At 35.7% G+C, this 19794-nt stretch overlaps 1 protein-coding gene across 2 annotated transcripts in view; it reads left to right on the top strand.

The window, feature by feature from the left end:
- LOC127881253 (N-fatty-acyl-amino acid synthase/hydrolase PM20D1.2-like) overlaps positions 1–18776 on the top strand; it is a 29365-nt gene extending 10589 nt beyond the window's left edge. Inside the window, exons 6-11 of one of the 2 annotated variants that reach the window (XM_052429008.1) lie at positions 2021–2096; positions 7967–8022; positions 9132–9210; positions 12781–12852; positions 16060–16225; positions 18483–18776. In XM_052429008.1, the coding sequence (XP_052284968.1) occupies positions 2021–2096; positions 7967–8022; positions 9132–9210; positions 12781–12852; positions 16060–16225; positions 18483–18709 (676 nt within the window). In that variant the 3' untranslated portion in view covers positions 18710–18776. Of the gene's footprint in view, positions 1–2020; positions 2097–7960; positions 8023–9131; positions 9211–12780; positions 12853–16059; positions 16226–18482 lie in introns of both variants that reach the window. The other variant, XM_052429006.1, reaches the window with a different exon arrangement.
- Positions 18777–19794: the final 1018 nt, after the last annotated feature.

The following is a 19794-nucleotide window of genomic DNA, read 5'->3' as shown; positions in this document are numbered from 1 at the left end:
GATAATATGTATTTGAAAATATTGTCTGCTAAAATGCAGTTGAAAATGTAACGGACAAAGGGAAATTAAATTTTGCAGACGATTTAGTTACATGCAAACCCAGGGTAATAGTTAACAGAAATTCACAGACACATTTTCCCCCAGTTTTCAAAAAGTCCTTGGGAAACAAGTTCTTTGCATTACTGTGTATGACACAATAAAAAAAAGCTTTGTATCGAATTGCCTTGAAACTACATTTAAATTCAATCCTCCAATGGTTGTTATAATTAAATGTAAAACAGTGCCCTATGAAACCTTTGTCCCATAATGCTTTGTACACTTTACACTTCTGAACAATGGCCCATGTTTGTGTGTATGAAATAAAATTCTTAAACATATTTATATGATTAATGAACACAATGTTTCTTTTTAATTGATGTAATTTTAGATTATTGGATATATATGCAGATTAGAAAAGCAGTATGTATACCGTTATCGATACCGAACGGTTTACATGCATGAATTTGAGAATGACAGAATTTATAACACCGATCGGTTTATAACGCCGTCTTGTGGCTTGGACCCGTCATCTGCCTTATATTAGAGTTACATTGTAATAATTTGCCTCATAGTGAAATCACGTCATGATATTGCTTATGTGGTAATTTGGGTCAAGGTCACTGTTACTTAAAAAAGAAAGCCTTTCTGGACAAAAGATCATGAGTGTATTATATGGTGCAGCATAGATGTTATGATAAAATACAGCACTTAACCCATTAGTTAAATCTTTACCACTCATTGTATTTGTATTTTTAACGTTTTTGTAGTCCCTATGAAAGTTAAATTTAATTAAAGACCTTTCTTACTAGATTCAAGTTTTAAAGGCCTCATTTCCAACCCTTAGATACTGATGAGCATCAAACAGCATAAAACCTGTTTGCTGTTTGCACAAGGCCATTTTCACTTTGCTTCTGAGAGGTAAAGGGTCAAATATACAACCCACACTATATTCTTTTAAGCACATAGCAAATGAAGGGATGTTAAAGATAATGAATTTCTTTGGTTAAAAGGTTACAATGATGGTGTTAGTTTTAATACTTTCTATCAATATTTTTTTAATTTCTGAGCTGCTATAAGCATAATCAGAATAAGAATTCAAGCTTCTTAATATGTGGTTTGTATTTCTAAGTTGATCCTGTGCTCTGTTAACATATTTATTTTAGTGTTATATTAAGGGTACATAATGTAATATATACGTATGCAAAAAGTTTTTTTGCTCATGGCCTGCTACAAGTTTCATATTTAATAATTGTTGATACTCTTCTGTTATATAGTGGGTTACTACAGAAATCAATCATTTTCTTTATAATCATAAACTGTAGCTGAAAACAAACAATATTTTCTTAAATTCTTAAAACTAACAATTCACATAGAAACAGATTGGAAAATTGTTTAAAGTTTCAAGAAATTTTGTCATGAACTTCAAGTTTATGTTCAATTTAATTTATAAGTAGGATTAAGTTTTACACCACAAAACATTATTATATTAATAGCTTTTACACTAAGTTAGAACAATTCTACAATTTAAGCAAATATTCAAAATTCCTCAAGAGTTCCTCATATCTTACGTTTGTCATGAGTATCAATCAAAACTCTGTACATATTAAAAACTCACATTACAAATTATTTCAGGTATTCACTGCACATATGCTGATCTGTATGATATTTTGTTGCCAACATTTGAGTCGTGCTCCAGGAAAATAGGGCTTAATGCATGTGCATAAAGTTTCATCCCTGAGATTTAGACTGTGCAGTGGACACTGGACAATCAGGGATGCGACTTTCCTCTTAAACTTGATTTTCACGACTTACTGTTAACAAAAAATAACAAAAAGTACAATGAAAGCGGAAGTGTCATCCCTGCTTAGTCTGGGCTGACTGCACAGGCTAATCTAGGACATCACTTAACGCACATGCATTTATAATAAGAACAGTTTTCCCGGAATGTGGCTTATTTACAAGTATGACCACATGTTGCTAGGCTAGAGAGGAACCCACTCCCCAGCATGCTTGGCTACGGACCAGAGAGAGACATGTTTGAACATCTAGCACCTCATGTGAGTCTTTCTTCTTACCTTTAAAGTATTTGTGGGACTTTTTCATAGATTGTCGACCTCATATGTTTGAAAAATATTGTCTTTATTCAAAAAGAAAATGTATACATTGTATTTTTAAAGCTAAGTTTCACAGAGGTCTAAGAAAAATATTGAATATTAAAAAGTTGGTTTGTTTATTAATCAATCAAAAATGATAAATAATAAAGTGTTTGTATTAGTTATAATGCATATTTTGCAAAATTTGTGTATTACAAAGCATTAAAATTACGCTTTCTATAGTCTAATGAATAGCCCAGCTGTTGTCAGTTAGCTTTTACTGCTAGAGGTCCCATGTTGAAATTTTGGTGAAGGTCACACAATTATATTGGACATTTTTAGCTTACTTTAGCATAACAGTTACATGGTGAGCTTTTGTTATTACCTTATTATGCCCCCCTTCGAAGAAGAGGGGGTATATTGCTTTGCTCATGTCGGTCGGTCTGTCGGTCGGTCGGTCCGTCCACCAGGTAGTTGTCAGACGATAACTCAAGAACGCTTGGGCCTAGGATCATGAAACTTCATAGGTACATTGATCATGACTCGCAGATGACCCCTATTGATTTTTAGGTCACTAGGTCAAAGGTCAAGGTCACGGTGACCAGAAATAGTAAAATGGTTTTTGAATGATAACTCAAGAACGCATACGCCTAGGATCATGAAACTTCATGGGTAGATTGATCATGACTTGCAGATGACCCCTATTGATTTTGAGGTCACTAGGTCAAAGGTCAAGGTCACCGTGACCCGAAATAGTAAAATGGTTTCCGGATGATAACTCAAGAACGCATACGCCTAGGATCATGAAACTTCATAGGTAGATTGATCATGACTTGCAGATGACCCCTATTGATTTTGAGGTCACTAGGTCAAAGGTCAAGGTCACCGTGATCCGAAATAGTAAAATGGTTTTCGGATGATAACTCAAGAACGCATACGCCTAGGATCATGAAACTTCATAGGTAGATTGATCATGACTTGCAGATGACCCCTATTGATTTTGAGGTCAAAGGTCAAGGTCACGGTGACCCGAAATAGTAAAATGATTTTCGGATGATAACTCAAGAACGGTTTTGCCTAGGATCATGACACTTGATAGGTACATTGATCGTGACTCGCAGATGACCCCTATTGATTTTGAGGTCACTAGGTCAAAGGTCAAGGTCACAGTGACAAAAATCGTATTCACACAATGGCTGCCACTACAATGGACAGTCAATATGGGGGGCATGCATGTTTTACAAACAGCCCTTGTTTAATTTTGTCACGCATTGTCTGTCGTCAACATAAACCTTGTTAATGCTCTAGAGGCCACATTTTTACCAATCTTCATGGAATGTGGTCAGAACATTTGTTAGAAACTGTATCATTTGGGGTCAAAAACATGGTCACTAGGTCACAGTCACTTTTTTTGCCCTGTCGTAATTAAACAAGCTCATAACATATGTTCTTATCATATCTTGGCTGTGTTTGCAAATGGTCATGGTTTTCTGTTTATGCGTTTTAGGACACCTTGTGAACACTCTAGAAAGATTTTTTGTTGTAATTACGTCTCAGCTGAGTTATGACAAGGTTCTTGAAAGCTTCTCAGAACAGTTCAGTTTATTCTAGTCTCAGGTTAGCAACTTAGGGCTTTATTTCAATAAGAAATTACCTTTCAAGGTGAAATATAAAGCACAGATGGCCTTTCAAATAATTTGACAAAGGTAACCAGCTGGATGAGACAGAGCGTCACAAACAAGAACATGCTCCCTTGGTCCTAGGTTAAGGGCACAGTTCATGGTCATGTGTCAAATATAAGAAACGAACCCTTACTGTTTGTCCTTGATGTTTCTTTTACAGGAATTGAAGGATTTTCAAAAACCTTGGCAGAAAAGGCATTGTTTTACTGATTGATACGCAACAGACACAAGCCCTTACATTGAGGCTACACTTCAAGATAAGAGGTCAAAACATAAGTACTGAGCCTTATTAGGATTCTCAAATAACTTGGTAGATTTAACAAACCTACTGAGATGGAATGGCACATGTAATAACCAAGTCCTTAGCTCTTTTAAAGGTCAAGGGCACAAAATTGGAAAGTAAAATAAGAGAAATCAATTGAGACTTTGTACAATCTCACTAAACAACTAAACTCTATTGATGGATGTATCTTTGTGACTATGACCCATTTGTATGTTTAGCTCAAAATTGGCTTGAACATGGAAAAAATGCATGATTAAAATGTTTTAGTTCTAGATGGATTGATTAACATAATTATTCCCCATTTCCTCCCTGGATACAAAGTAAAGGGGAATAGACCCTTTCAGTTATTGCCGGTTTTTAATTATCTCCCTTGTGTGACGTCATGCGATGATAATCGAGTGTATCGATTGTAAACAAGAACAGAAATCTTTTTAGAAAATGTTTTTTTCAACGATGTAAATGGACTGAACATATGCACGAAAAGATTTGTACTTACCTAATTGTTAATAATGTATTATTTTCTAATGAAATTTTGATATTCGGTTTATACTGCTGATACAGCAGCGGTTTTGTTCATCAGAGAACGTGATCGGAAGACTAAATACTGAAAATCTCACAAAACAAAACAACTAAATAAGCCGTATTCTTTCTTATAGTAAGACTTTTATAAATGATGTTTTAAAAAAATGAAACATATATTTATTTGATCACAATTATAAGTGGTGTGGATATTGTTGTTGTTCATCAGCGAACGAACGTGTAAGAGATGCATTTAATCAATTGTAAAACAAAGCCCTAAAAAAGAGGAATACATAACAATTGTTAAATTTTATCATTTTATTTTCCATTGAATGGATTTTTGTTTCGTTTACATTGAATGACAATATTAAGAAATGTTAGCATACATACGGAAACGAACTCTGCATATTATGCAAATTGGACAGTCTTTGCATGTATATTGAAATCTCTTTACTAATACAAAGGAGTGATACAAATCTAGCATTTTATGATCAATAAATCTATATATTTAATTTATTTAACGCAAGTATTGTTTACCCTATTGTGATTGCTTGTTTTCATGATGGTGTTTCGTACACTGAAATAACGTACTTAAATCTATACACGTTATAGCGGAGTTTACATTTGCCGGTACCCGTTAAATACCTCTATTGCGTAGCAGATAAATTGCACAATATTATAAATTTATTTATAGTTATTAAACACTGTATTATTATGATTAAATTGGCTAATATATATATATATACACTTGTTCCTGTAAATTCATTTCCGATAATGTCTTCATTCTTTTTAATGTTAAAATATTTGTTTGAAGCAAATGTTCAGAATTTTGGCTTTAAAATTTGGCTAAAATGACTGCTTAATATGCCAAGGGGTGATGACATGGGGTTATCATAAATTGTGTTTAAATACCAGACACTAGGCTGCAACATGTGGTTTATGCAGGGACCCAAGTATAGGTCCCTGGGTTTACGACACCTTGTTTTCTTTGTAATTGTCTGGGCAGTATCCGATCATAACGAGATAATCGGGTTGTGATGAACAAAGGTACAATAAAACACCGGGATAAAAATGCTGCAACAAAGAGTGTCAACATTGGTGTGAACAATTAAATCAAACAATTACATTATTCAAGAGAATTTATTTTATGGGTAACAAGGTACGTTTTTTCAGACAAATAAAGTTTCAAATCAGGTACAATATGTTGCGTACATAAAATGGATCTATTTAATTGTTGTTTGTTTTCATCATTACTTGTTTTCGTTCGTTAAATTTAATTCCTTCTGAAATAAGATAAATTGATGAGAAATTTTTAACATAAAAAATGGTCGCGAAGAAGTGCCAAGTATGAAGATTTTTGTCATAACCACATACCGAGCTCTTACATTGTGTTCTACTCCTGAGTTCTTTTTTAGTAAAAACAAATAATAACAACAATATAATCGTTTCAAAAATGCATTTCCTTGCATGCAAATGTATGATTCCGACATAACTAGTAAAATTTTATTATTTGATGTGTTGCATGATTATCATTACATATGATGATTTTGTCAGCCTTACCTTTATGTGCTTATATGAATTCCACCTCTTTTTGCCAATCAGTGGGCGTAGTCCAAACTTTGCAGGTGGGGTGAATTGACACTTCAATTCCCATTTTCAATGGTAAAGGTCATGTCCCCAAGTGGTAAAAAAGCGCTCAAATCATATGCCAAATATGCCAATGATCAATACCATTAACACATAATCGTTCGGCGCTTTTTCAATATTTGGCATTTTAATAAAATATTTATGTTTAAAGTTTAGTGGTAACAGTGCGGGATTTGTCTTGCGACACACAGAGTTATTGAATGGAATGTTTAATGTATTTTCACGCTTAAATGTACTAAAATGAAATATGCAAAAAGCGATAGCTTTAATACGCGTCAATAAAATAAAAAATGAAATATTTGCGCAATTTACGCATATGCGGTATAGTGCAGGAGACGTTGATATTATCAGCGACACTGTACAATTTTCTCTGTGGCGGATTTTGTATCATCTCATTACCTCACATCCAGCTAACTGAAAGGGTCTATTATACTGGAACCACAATGGACACGTGTTTGTCTGTCTGTTCGTCTCTACAGATGCAAACTTCTTTAGAGGTGTTGTTTTTTTACCATATTAGGTTGTGCACCTGAAATTTTTATTATCCTATATTAAAAATTGCAAAAGTTATGCCTCTATTTCAACTGAGACATTATATAACATCACGCCCTTTGTAACCTTGAGCTCACATGAGCTTGAAGAGCTCAAGGTTAGCTATTGTACGGTGATCACCCTATGTCAGGCGTTCATAGTTGAGCAATCATCAGTGTCAGGTTCGTGTTGTCAGCTTTGAGCTTTTTACCCCTCCGAGGCCAACTTGGTCATGGTCACATGGTTCCAAAAACTAGGCAGCAGGTCAATTCTCAGAACAACCTTGTTACCACCTACAGATCAGATTTATGACTCAATCTTTATGAGACTGGGTCAGAATGTTTATTTGGACAATATCAAGGCTGAGTTCAAATCTGGCAGAACATCGTCCAAGAACAAGGTCATCAGGTCAAATTTTAGAATAACCTTGATACCACTTTATAAGCCACGTTTGCCCCATTTAGATAATACCTGGTAAGAATTTTTGTCTTGACATTTCCTAGGCTGAGTTAGAATCTGGGTTAAATAAGTTCAAAAACTAGTTCGTCAGGTCAAATCTTTGAAAAAGTAGCCACTCCTGAGGTCGCAATTATGAATTAATCTAAATGAAGCTTGGTTAGACTTATGATATTGACAATATCAAGGTTGAGTGCAAATCTTGGTAAGGTGTGTAATTACTTGGTCTAATCTTTAAAAAAAAACATGTTTAACCAATATAGGCATAAATTAAGCGTATGTAACATTTGAGACCACTATTATTATATTGAACATAGGATTGGCACAGTTACTTTTTTGACTGTTATTTATGCTATTCATGATCTTTCAGTTTACTTGTATTCATCATTAGTCTGTTACTGTTTTTTGAGGTTCATTTCATTTTAAATGTAATTGTTGTTAGTGGTTAAATAAACTTTTATGAGGGGACTTATAATGACTGTATGTATGTCTGTACAAAATTTCCTTATATGTGGATTGAAAATATTTTTTTTGCAAATGTCAACCATCATTAGTCGACGTGTCACACCTATTGAGAGCTTGCATTGTTTGCAAACCAGTTTTTCCAACTGAACTGCCAATGCTGTCTGACAATTAGGCATGCAGGGATTGTATTTTTAGACACAACAGTGACGTTGCTAATTTGTCCTGTTTTACAACTTTGATTTCAGATGCAGCTCCCATTCAAGATGGTCATGGCTAACTTGTGGTTATTCAAGCCAGTTGTTTCATGGTATGTGCAAATGCAGCAAAAGTTCTATAAATTCAATTTAGTTTTTAGATTGCTTAAGATTATTGAACATTTTTATTTAAAGGGACTGTCAAACAGTCAAAAGCGTCGTTCGACGGGAATCAATATTTTGGGGAACTACGAGGATTGCTTATATAGCTAAAAAATACCTCTGCATTTGACGTGAGCGTGGATGTACAAGTGGTTAAGTCGGGAGACATTTTACTCCAAAACTCCATGACTCGAGGGGTCAGTGGTTCGAGCCCTGTGGTGGTTAACGTTTTTTCTTCTTTTTTTATATTGTATTCTTCTTTTTTACGGGAGATTTTTAGTTCAAATGTTTAAATTTATCAATATAAAGCATTTAAAGCAGTTAATGACCAGCTTTAATACATGCAAAAATCTGTTGGACAGTCCCTTTAAGTATTTTGGTAAGCATGTTTCTCAGGAATGACATGAGAGATGGTAAAGAGAACTTACAAGTTTTATTTACATTAAAGTAATCTTTTCTCAAAGTTTGGGTTTTAGTTTGTAATTTGTCTAAATTATATGCCATGTCACACTTAAAAATTGTACACATTTGTTAAGGAGACAGGTTCAAGCTTTTTGTACAAGCGTGTTTAAACTTTAAGTCTGATGTGTGTGACTTTGTCTGGGGTACAATTTTCTTCAATTAGGATGTCTTTTGCACATTTAAATAAAATTAAATGGGGTTTTCAATACCTGCAATACTTTTAAAGCCTAGTTAAATATATTATGATTTATTAACTGCCCAGAGCACATGTCAGGTGCATATTTTAATCAACCCAGTAAAAACCGGCCTCTGTACAAGAAAATATGAGCCTTGCTCTTAGAACACGGAGATTAATGCATGTGTGTAAAGTCCCAGATAAGCCTGTGCAGTGTGCACAGGCTAATCAGGGATGAAACTCAGCCTTTACTGGATTTTTGTTAAGAATAGACTTGTTTTAAAATAACCACAAAAGCAATAAAAGGTCATCCCTGATTAGCCTATGCTGAATGCACAGGCTGGTACAACATTTTATGCATATGCTTTAAGCCCTGTTTTCCTATAGTGAGGCTCAGATGGGTGTTTATATGGCTGTTTCCAGGCTGATGTCCAAGAAGCCAGTGACCAATGCAATTATCAGGACTGTCACAGCTGTCACCATGTTCCAGGCAGGGATTAAGGTACGTGATGTGGTTTCTAGATATAATTTAGCCTTGCTCTGAGAAAATTGGGCTTAATGCATGTGCACAAAGTATCGTCCCAGATTAGCCGATGAAGTTTGCACAGGCTAATTTGGGGCAGCACTTTCCGCTTGTAAAGAATTTTTGTGTGTCATCCCTGATAAGCCTGTGTGGATTGCACAGGCTAATCTGGAATGACACTTGACCCACATAGTACATCATAACATGAAGCCCGGTTTCCCAGAGCAAAGCTTGATTATAACAAGTGCTGAATGATTATTGATTACCAGGCGAAACAAAATTGAACCTTCTATATATTATTGTATATATAAAACTGTTTGTAACTGTTATAACAGTAATCTGAATATAATACAGATCATACCACACTAATAATTATGGTATTGATAGTTGATCATTTGTTAACTCATCTGAACCTGAAGTGCTCTTTTTCAGCTATTGTGGTGGGTGTTGTCATGTATCGCGTGTTTATTGTTGTTGATGACTGCTTGTCAGATTTTCACAAAACTTACCCATGTCTGGAATCTGTCGTGCGATGCTTGGTGTTTGTCATCAATTTTAAGCTTTTACTTAATCAAAATGAACTTTGGTTAGAATGTCAATATTAACTTTGAATATTTGAATCTTAAGTTTTAATGTATGTCACCTAGGTCCAAAAACTAGGTCTTGAGGTCAAATGTTAGAGAAAACTTGTTACCACACTGGAACAAAACATTTTTGACCCACTCTTGGTGATAACGTGGTCAGAATGTTTATCTTGACATGTTCATGGCTGAGTTGAATCATGTTCTTGTGCGTCCAAAAACTTGGTCACCATGTTAAAATATAAGACAACATGCAACTCTAATGTCTACATTTATGACTCAATCGTTATGATACTTTGTAATAATGTTTATCATAAAAAGTATATATTATCCAAATTCATAACTGCGTCACTTGCATCTAGAAACAAGGTCACCATATCAAAAACAATCTAACCACTCTGTGAGAAATATTTATGACTGAAGCTTGATAAAACTTGGTCCAAATGCTAAGCTTGACAATATATTGGCCAAGTTTGATTATAGATCAGATATGTCTTTAAACATGGTCACTAAGTAAAATCTTTAAAAAAACAAATAATCCTTCTAGAGGCCATGTTTATGATTCAAACAATATGAAACTTGGTTAGAATGTTTATCTTGAGGATATTTAAATATGAATCTGGGTCCCCTGCGTCTCAAAATCAGGTCACAGGGTAAAATAAAAGAATTAGCACTCTATTGGTCATATTTATGGCCAATAAACTTGGTCAAAATGTTTGACTTAACAATATCTGGGCTTAGTTTGAAGCTGGGTCAGAAACATATGAAAACAAGGTAACCAGGTCAAATCTAAAAAAACCTAGCTGCTACCACTCTAGAGCCACATTCATAACTCAGTCTTAATGAAACTTGGTCGGAATGTTGATCTTGACAATATTTAGGCCATATTTGAATCTGGGTCAAGTGTGATCAAAATCACCTGGTAAGTCTTCAACAATTTGTCTGTGAACCATGAGCTCTTAAGGGCCATCATGGTCCTCTTACATTAAATCATGCCCCTTGGGTAAAAAATTGCCCACTTCTCAGAAATTTGAAACTGGGTCATATAGTGTTAATAAATAGGACCTAAGTTACCGGTACATACAAGATGTACAAAAACCATGTGAACACTTAAAGTCACTTATTTTACCCAAAACGACATAAATCTTTGTAAAAATGATGTGTTTTTTTATATCTGGACCTTGTTTGAAAATGGTTCTGCTCCTATTAAAAACACTCCTGCCAGAAGGCAAAGTAGTTTACCTTCCATGCATGTATAGAAAATTATAAAAGCTTTGAATGATTTACCACTGTGTCAAATTTTGAACTTTGTAATAACATGAACTTAGGTGAGTGTCCTAGGCAGGAGTTAACAAAAAGCTTTATTAAATTCAATATGACTCTGGTCATCATATTTTAACACTTCAGTGCTTATATATTTATATATTAACAAATACTCTTCTTATAAATATTATTTTCTCTTGTGACAAATTGTAATGCATCCCCACAATTATGATCCATGTCCAGTCCAAACTGTCTGGTATGATGACTACAGAAGTACTTTTTAGCTCGACTATTATATATGAAATATATATAGTTGAGCTATCCTACTCACCCCGGCGTCGACGTTAGCATTCCCGTTCCCGTAAGCGTTATAGCGTGCAAATGTTAAAGTTTGCGTACCACCCCAAATATTTTCATTGTCCCTTGACTTATTGCTTTAATATTTTGCATACTTCTTTACCAACATGACCCCAACCTATAAACAAGAGCAGACAACTGTATCAAGCATTTTGTAAGAATTATGGCCCTTTTTTCACTTACAATATGCATATTATTGAAAAAACTATGTTAAAGTTTGCGTACCACCTGAAATATTTTCACTGTCCCTTGACATATTGCTTTCATATTTTGCAAACTTCTTTACCAACATGACTCCAATCTATGAACAAGAGCAGACAACTGTATCAAGCATTTTGTAAGAATTATGGCCCTTTTTTCACTTATAATATGCATATTACTTTAGTTACATTGCCATAACTTCTTTATTTATGATCAGATTTTATTAATACTTTGACAAAACAACTTACCTTAATACCACAATGGATTCCACCCAAACAATACCCCACGCCCAACCCAGAATCCCTGCCCCCCCCTTCCCCCCAAAAAAAGATATTTACTATTTCCTTTTTATGTCCCCCACCACTACAGTGGGGGACATATTGTTTTTTCCCTGTCTGTTGGTTTGTTTGTGTGTTTGCATCAAACTTTAACATTTGCCATAACTTTTGCAATATTGAAGATAGCAACTTGATATTTGGCATGCATGTGTATCTCATGGAGCTGCACATTTTGAGTGGTGAAAGGTCAAGGTCATCTTTCAAGGCCATAGGTCAAATATATATCTTCAAAGTGGCACAGAAGGGGACATAGTGTTTCTGACAAACACATATCTTGTTTAATTTTGGAATTATCATCTAATAAATTACCCCACCCCACATTATACCCCCCCCCCCCCACTCAGACCCCCACACCCAAAAAGATTTTTTTTTACTTTGAAACATGGTAAAAAAAACACAAATATTTATTTGTTTTATTTTTTAAGGGCTTTCCAACCATCCCAACCAAGCTTTTGCTATCAAACTTGAAATACAATCTTATTAGTTTGTTTTATGACTTTACAAATGCTCAATAGATTATGGAAAATATACCTTAACTCAGAATCGTCTATAAAGTACAACTTCTTTAAAACATAAGCGATCAATATGTTTCAATTATGGTCCTCTTCGACTTATAATATGACCATTTTACCTTGACCTTATTGAATATGAACAATTACCCCATGATGGCTTACGTTATACTGCCAAGAGCTCGAAAAGTCGAGCGCGCTGTCCTCTGACAGCTCTTGTTAATCTCCAATATGAGAAGAATGATTACCAACTGCTTGGAATGTGTGACATTCATTCATTGGATTTGTTGGTATCCACAGTTGAATGTGAATGCACCCGAGGCCACTGCTTATGTGAATCACCGCATACATCCAGCACAGAGTGTTGCAGAGGTATAAATATTGCCTTGGATTTCAATTTTGCTTAGTTAAATGATTGTTTATTAGGAATGAAATATACTGAAATGTTTGTTTCTTGCTTAAGTCTGTCATTTGTTATAACAGTTTATACAAAGTGAAGTGGGGTATACTAAAGACACCATTGATATTGGTGTGTCTGTCTGTAGATTCAAATTTGTCAGGAGAAGTTCACTGATACTTTTAAACTTACAACATTCAAACTGGCATGCATTTTTATGCTCCCCAATTTTTTTTTATATAGCATATAGTTGCCGCTTCGTCTGTCCGTCAGTGTGTCCGTTCGTGCACAATTTTGTCCGGGCTATTTCTCAGCAATTAATGACCGGAATTCAATGAAACTTTATGGGAAGCTTTACTACCAAGAGGAGATGTGCATATTATCAGCCGGTTCTGGTCGGATGATTTTTCACAGAATTATGGCCCTCTGAAATTTTCCATTAACTGTACATATAGTGCAATTCTTTCCCGGGCTATTTCTCAGCAACTAATTAACGGAATTCAATGAAACTTTATGGGAAGCTTCACTACCAAGAGGAGATGTGCATATTATCAGCGGGTTCTGGTTGGATGATTTTTCACAGAGTTATGGCCTTTTGACATTTTCTATAACAAAATTCTTGTCCCCCCAACTACTGTGCCCTCAAGACGTTTCCTTTTATCTGAATATATAGTGCAATATTGTGACAAAAAAAACCTTTGGGGAACATCACCCGTCTCAGACAGTTTCTTGTTGTATGATATGAATGATGTTTTTTTATAAAAAATTTAAAAAGTCATGGCCCTTTTTATTACAAATTGTTATTACTATACATGTAATAGACTTTATTAGTAAACATTTTCATCTCTGAAAGTACAATTTTATTGTTTGGTATGTAACTTTGTACAGGAGTCCACTAAAAGGTTTGATTATGACCCCTCTTATAGAAGCGGGCTATATTTGTCTGGGTGTGTGAATGGGATGCTCTGATTTTCTCTCCATCAACTATTCACTTTCTGACGGATATATGGACAATGCTATTACTTACTATCATGCACATTGGTATGATGGTTGTTTGGGAGGAAAAGAAGATGCTTGCAGATTTTGAGATCAACAGGTCAATCTCAAAGGCGCTTGTTTTAGTAAATCAGTTTCAAAACACTTAATCTTTAAAATGCTTTAATCTATACTCATGCACAGTGGTGTAGTAGTTTCTTGGGTGAAAGGGAAGATGCCTATCACCTCAGTCAAAGGTTAAGGTCCAGGGGTTTGTAAAGGAAAATTCATGTTGGCATGTTGTTTTAAGAATGATTTGACCTTTGATCATGCAAATTGGCCAAGTGGTTACATGGGAATACCAAAAAAAGCATTTTGAATAACAGGTCAAAAATAAAAGGAACATGAGCTTGTAGCCAGGAACGGGTTTCTGAAAGATATCTAAAGGATGCTTTGACCATCTAAATTGGTATACAGGTTCCTAAAGAGGAAAGAATGTCCCATAATGAACTTGATGTCAAGAGGTCAAAGGTGAATGTCACGGATTCTTTTAACAGGAAATATGTTCAGAACAATATACTGTGAACACCTTGACCTAAGGTTATCATAATTTGTGTCTGCACAATAACTAGGAAATGCTTTTACCTATGATCATCTGAATTGATGCTTGTTACTTGGATGGAGAGAAGATTCCTATTGATTTTGAGGCAAAGGGGTTGAAGATCAATGTCATGTGTGCTTGCAACATGAAAAGTGCTTCCATGCACTTGCTAGAGAAATCTTAGAATCATATATTATAAACAGTTATGCCAATAAATATTGACAAAGTCTAATCCCCAAAGGTATTATGGATGAAATTGGTTTAAATCAAGCTGTTGGGATCGAAACTTTTATAGCCACACCTCAAGGTCCAATTGCTCATTGTTACATTTTGCTACCAACTACTGCATGTGATTATTGAAACTACAATGACAAGTTCAAGTTGGTTTAGGAGTCAAAGAAGGCTGACATTATATAAAACCTGCAATAATGCCCTTCGTCAACTCAAGTTAGTGTTCACTACTGCGAAAGCAGTGGCAACCAAGTATTCTATAAGGCTTGACCAAATGCACGATCACCCGTCATTGGCCGTCAATTATAAAATTCATATCAAATTATACTGAAATAAAGACTTTCTCCATAGACAAGGCAATAAGTAATATGTGATTAATTAACGCACTGTTTCATGAGAATCTTCAATCAACGTGTAAAAAGCAAAATTTTAGTATATTGATTTGTTGGCAGTGGAGGTATGGAAATACTCGGGTGGTTAGCGTGTGGCTATGATATTAAATTGTAAAAACATCATTTTGAATGAAAATTAATCAAATTATAACAAAAAATCAACTTCTTTAAAAAAAAAATTAACTATCAAATATATTGATTTGTCCTTATAATTTGATTATTTTTCATTGAAAACGATGTTTTTATGCCCCCGAAGGAGTGCATATAGTGATCACACTGTCGGTCAGTCTGTCTGTCCATCACACTTTGCGTTTCAGTTTCGAAAAATGCTCATTTCTTTTATGTTGCTTCAGATGTAACATACATATTTGGTATGCATGTGTATATGGACAAGGCCTTTCCATACGCACACAAATTTTGACCCCCTTGACCTTGAACTTAGGGTCCGCGTTTAGGTTTGGAAATATGCGTTTAGGTTTCGAAAAATGCTCATAACTTTTATCAAAGCGTTTATCGGGGCATATGTCATCCTATGGAGACAGCTCTTTTTGCTATTTAATTTCATAGCCACATGCTATCCACCTGTGTGATAATATTGCCCTCTCCAGTGTTTACTTAAAGAAGTGATAATGAGACATGTGTCAAAAAATTCCAGTAGTTTACTGTCTCACTCTCAGAAGCAAAGGGAAATGTCAATATGCAATGAGCGTAAAATCAGAACAGCCTGCAAGTAACGTGCAGTCTGTTCAGGTTTTATGCTGTTTGCTGCTCATAACTATCTTAGGGTTGGAAATGAAGCCTTAAGTACTTGAATCTAATCTAAGAAAGGTATAAATTGAATTTGCTTTTCTAAGGGACTCAAACGCATCAAAGAGCGTATCTGAGTGGTAAAGGGTTTAAGAAGTGAGGTGTGATAAATAATCATAGGCCGGAGAATGCCATTAGTTAACTTGCAATTTTTGCAAGGCCTTGGTGTGTTTCAGGTGATTGAGTATGATCGTAGAATCATCAACGATGATCGCGTCAAGATCCGTGTGGTGTCTTCTATGGAACCCCACTCCATATCCCCCAGCGGAGAGGAAGACTTTGGCTATCAGACCGTCAAGAACAGCATCAGGCAGATCTGGAACAGGACTCTAGTTGCCCCTGGTGAGGTCTAATATGTGGGGGGTTTTTGTGTGTAAATGTTACAGCATAGGGCTTGTTATTTATAAGTGCTAAGCAGGTCCTATATGGTTGATTTGATAGAATCTGAAGTTATTTACCCATCCAAAAGTAATCATCATGAAAAAACAACAACTCATAATTGCTCTGGCTCATTGTGAGGTCGCCGTGGTGTAGTTAATATGGTATCCACCTTGTGATCGGGAGGTCACAAGTTTGATCCCCAATGTGGGAGCATTCTTGAGATCTCCCCCAAAGACTCCAAGTACTGGTTCTACCCAGGCCCAAGACTGATGATCCCTGCAATTAATGGAAAGAAGGTCTTCTTTGTGTTTTTTTAGCTCACCTGAGCAAAACTTGCTCATGGTGAGCTTTTGGGGTCACCATTTGTCAGTCATGCAGCGTGCGACGTCAACATTTACCTTGTTAACACTCAAGAGGCCACATTTTTTTTTGTTCTATCTTCATGAAACTTCTTCAAAAGATTTGTCCCAATGATATTTTGGAGGGGTTTGAAAATGATTTCAATTAGTTAAAAAACATGGCAGCCAGGGGGTGAGGCATTTTTCCTTATATGGCTATAATAAAACCTTGTTAAAACTCTAGAGTCCACATTTATTGTCTGATCTTCATGAAACTTGGCCTGAACATTTGTCCCAATGGTATCTTGGATGAGTTTGAAAATGGTTCTTGTTGCTTACAAAACATTGCTGCATGGGAGGGGTATAACCTTTATGGCTATAGTAAAATCTTTTTAACACTCTAGAGGCCACATTTATTGTCCCAATCTTCATTAAATTTGGTCAGAACATTTGTTTTAATGATATCTTGGATTAGTTCTAAAATGGTTCCGGTCTGTTGAAAAACACAACCACCAGGTGGTGGGGCATTTTATCCTATATATTTATGGTAAAATCTTGTAATCACTAAAAGTCTCATTTTTTAGACCTTTATGAAACTTAGTAAGAACATTTGTTCTAATGATATCTGGACCGAGTTCATAAAATGGTTCTGGTCCAATTTAAAAACATGGGGACAGGGCATTTTTCCTAATATGGCTATACTAAAACCTTGTTAACAATCTGGAAGTCACATTTGTCCAATCTTTTTTAAACTTGGTCAAAACATTTGTACTATTTATAGCTCGTCTGAGATCGACAATGGTAAAGTTTGTCCCAAAAATATGGCCTGGGGGGGGGGGGCAGGACATTTATTTCTTATATGGCTTAAGTGACACACCTTGTTAACACTCTAGAAGTCACATTTTTAGTGCAATCTTAATGAACCTTAGTTGAAACACTTGTTCAAATGTTTTCTCGGTCGAGTAAGACAATTCTTCAGGGTTTTTAGCTCGACTATATATGAAATACATATAGTGGAGCTATCCTACTCAACCCGGCGTCAGCGTTCCCGTTCTCGTTAGCGTGCAAATGTTAAAGTTTTCGTACTACCCCAAATATATCCTATGTCCTTTGAGATATTGCTTTTATATTTTGCATACTGCTTTACCAACATGACCCCAAGCTATAAACAAGAGCAGACAACTGTATCAAGCATTTTGACAGAATTATGGCCCCTTTTATACTTAGATAATTGAACATTTTGTTTAAATTGCCATAACTTCTTTATTTATGATCACATTTGATTCATACTTTGACAAAACAACACTTACCTGACAAACCACAATGCACTCCACCCGAACCTTCCCCCATGCTCCACCCCAGAATCCCCCCCCCCCCTAAAAAAATAAAAATAAAAAAAAAATCTCTTATTTTTGAAAGATCATCTATTAAATTACCACACACCCACATTATACCCCCCCCCCCTCTCCATGATGGCTTACCTTATACTGTCAAGCACTCGAATAGTCGAGCGCGCTGTCCTCTGACAGGTCTTGTTTTAATCATTCCTTATATAGCTTTTATGAAAACATGTTGATGCTAAAATTATTAGCCACATTTATTTGCAAATCTTCATGAAACTTGGTCAGAACATTAATTTTGTCCCAGTGAAATCTCTGATGATTGAAACTGGATCATGTAATCTCAAAAACTGGGTCACAAGGTCATATTTAAAAAAAAACATTTTAATTCTCTTGGAGTCACTTTCATGCCCAATCTTCATGAATTAGCTAGCACTTTTTCAGAATAGTCTACTTTCTTTGGGTTCCAGGTTAGCGCCTTAGGGCCAATGTACCTCTTGTTTTGTAAGGAATCTACAAATGGCGCTTTCTGTATTTCAGGAACCATGATAGGGAACACAGACACTCATCATTACCTTAGAATGTCGTCCAATGTTTACCGCTTCAGTCCCACTGTGATGTATCCCGGCGACACACAACGTTTCCATGGCGACAATGAACGGATATCAGTGAAAAACTATGAGCAGGCGGTGAATTTCTACTACCATGTAATGGTCAATGCAAACAAGGGAAAAATTAACCTAAGTCATTCCCATGGTGAATTGTGATATGTAGACATTTTAATATGTTTGATTTCTTTTCCTTTTATTTTTGTGCCATAAAATACATGCCTTATGTGTGATTTTTGTTTTTATGACCCAGAAGGACAGCATATGCTTATTGCTCTGTAACTTTAAAATCCCCAGCTTCAAATGATGGGGATTAAAATAATGTCCTTTGTCTCTCTGTAACATTTTTGAGCCAAAGTTTTTTTAGTCTGCTCAAAATGTCATATCCCTTTTGTAGGACTTTCATTAAACTTGGTTAAACGGTCTATAGCCACTGAACCCTGATTCATTAATATCAACTCGTGATACAAGGCAGGTAGTCAGTAGCAAAAGGTCTTCTCAGCACATATCACAGAGCTGAGGTGTGAACCTTGGTCCATGCTGCAAACACCATCAACAGCAAAGAAGTCAAAGACTCCTAGATCCTAACAGTTGCTTTGTCTGCTCTGGAAGCAGCAACAGTCAACAGCCTTGCCTCAAAGACGCAGAAACATGCTGCAGAATTGTACTCCAGGGGTTTCCCTATAATTGTTGAATACACAGAAATGATAAGGCAGACAGAATGGCAAAGCTGGGCGTGGAATTTCAAGCGTCAGTTAAGAATAAATGAACACCCATCATGTTCAGGACAACTACCATCACCTGTTGAGACAGAAAAGATGATCCTATTCCAACTCCAAACAGGGCACAATAGACCTAACCACCACACTGACACAAGAGATTCCTACTCTTACCATCTCCAAAGTGCCCCTGTGGAGAAGGCAACCAAATGGCTTAACAAATCCTTCAGGAATGCAGGGACCACAAAACAATGAAGGAAAATGTTTGGCCCACACCTGTAAGCCTTTCAGAGGTTTACAGAGAAGTGGAGGCTCTAAATTTTTGTTTTGTTGTTGTTGTTTTAAATGACTCTTGTTGATTTAGTAAACTTGCAGAGTTTAATTTACCAGGGCCGAGCAAAATTGAAGACTATCATAACAAGAAACCGTCGGAGACGGGTGATGCTCCCCAAATATTTTTTTTGTCACAATATTGCACTATATATTCAGATAAAAGGAAACGTCTTGAGGGCACAGTAGTTGGGG

This window comes from Dreissena polymorpha, chromosome 5 (assembly GCF_020536995.1).
Source record: "Dreissena polymorpha isolate Duluth1 chromosome 5, UMN_Dpol_1.0, whole genome shotgun sequence".
NCBI lineage: Eukaryota > Metazoa > Mollusca > Bivalvia > Myida > Dreissenidae > Dreissena > Dreissena polymorpha.
Note: the sequence above shows the minus strand (reverse complement) of the source record. Positions and strands in the feature narration are given on the sequence as shown.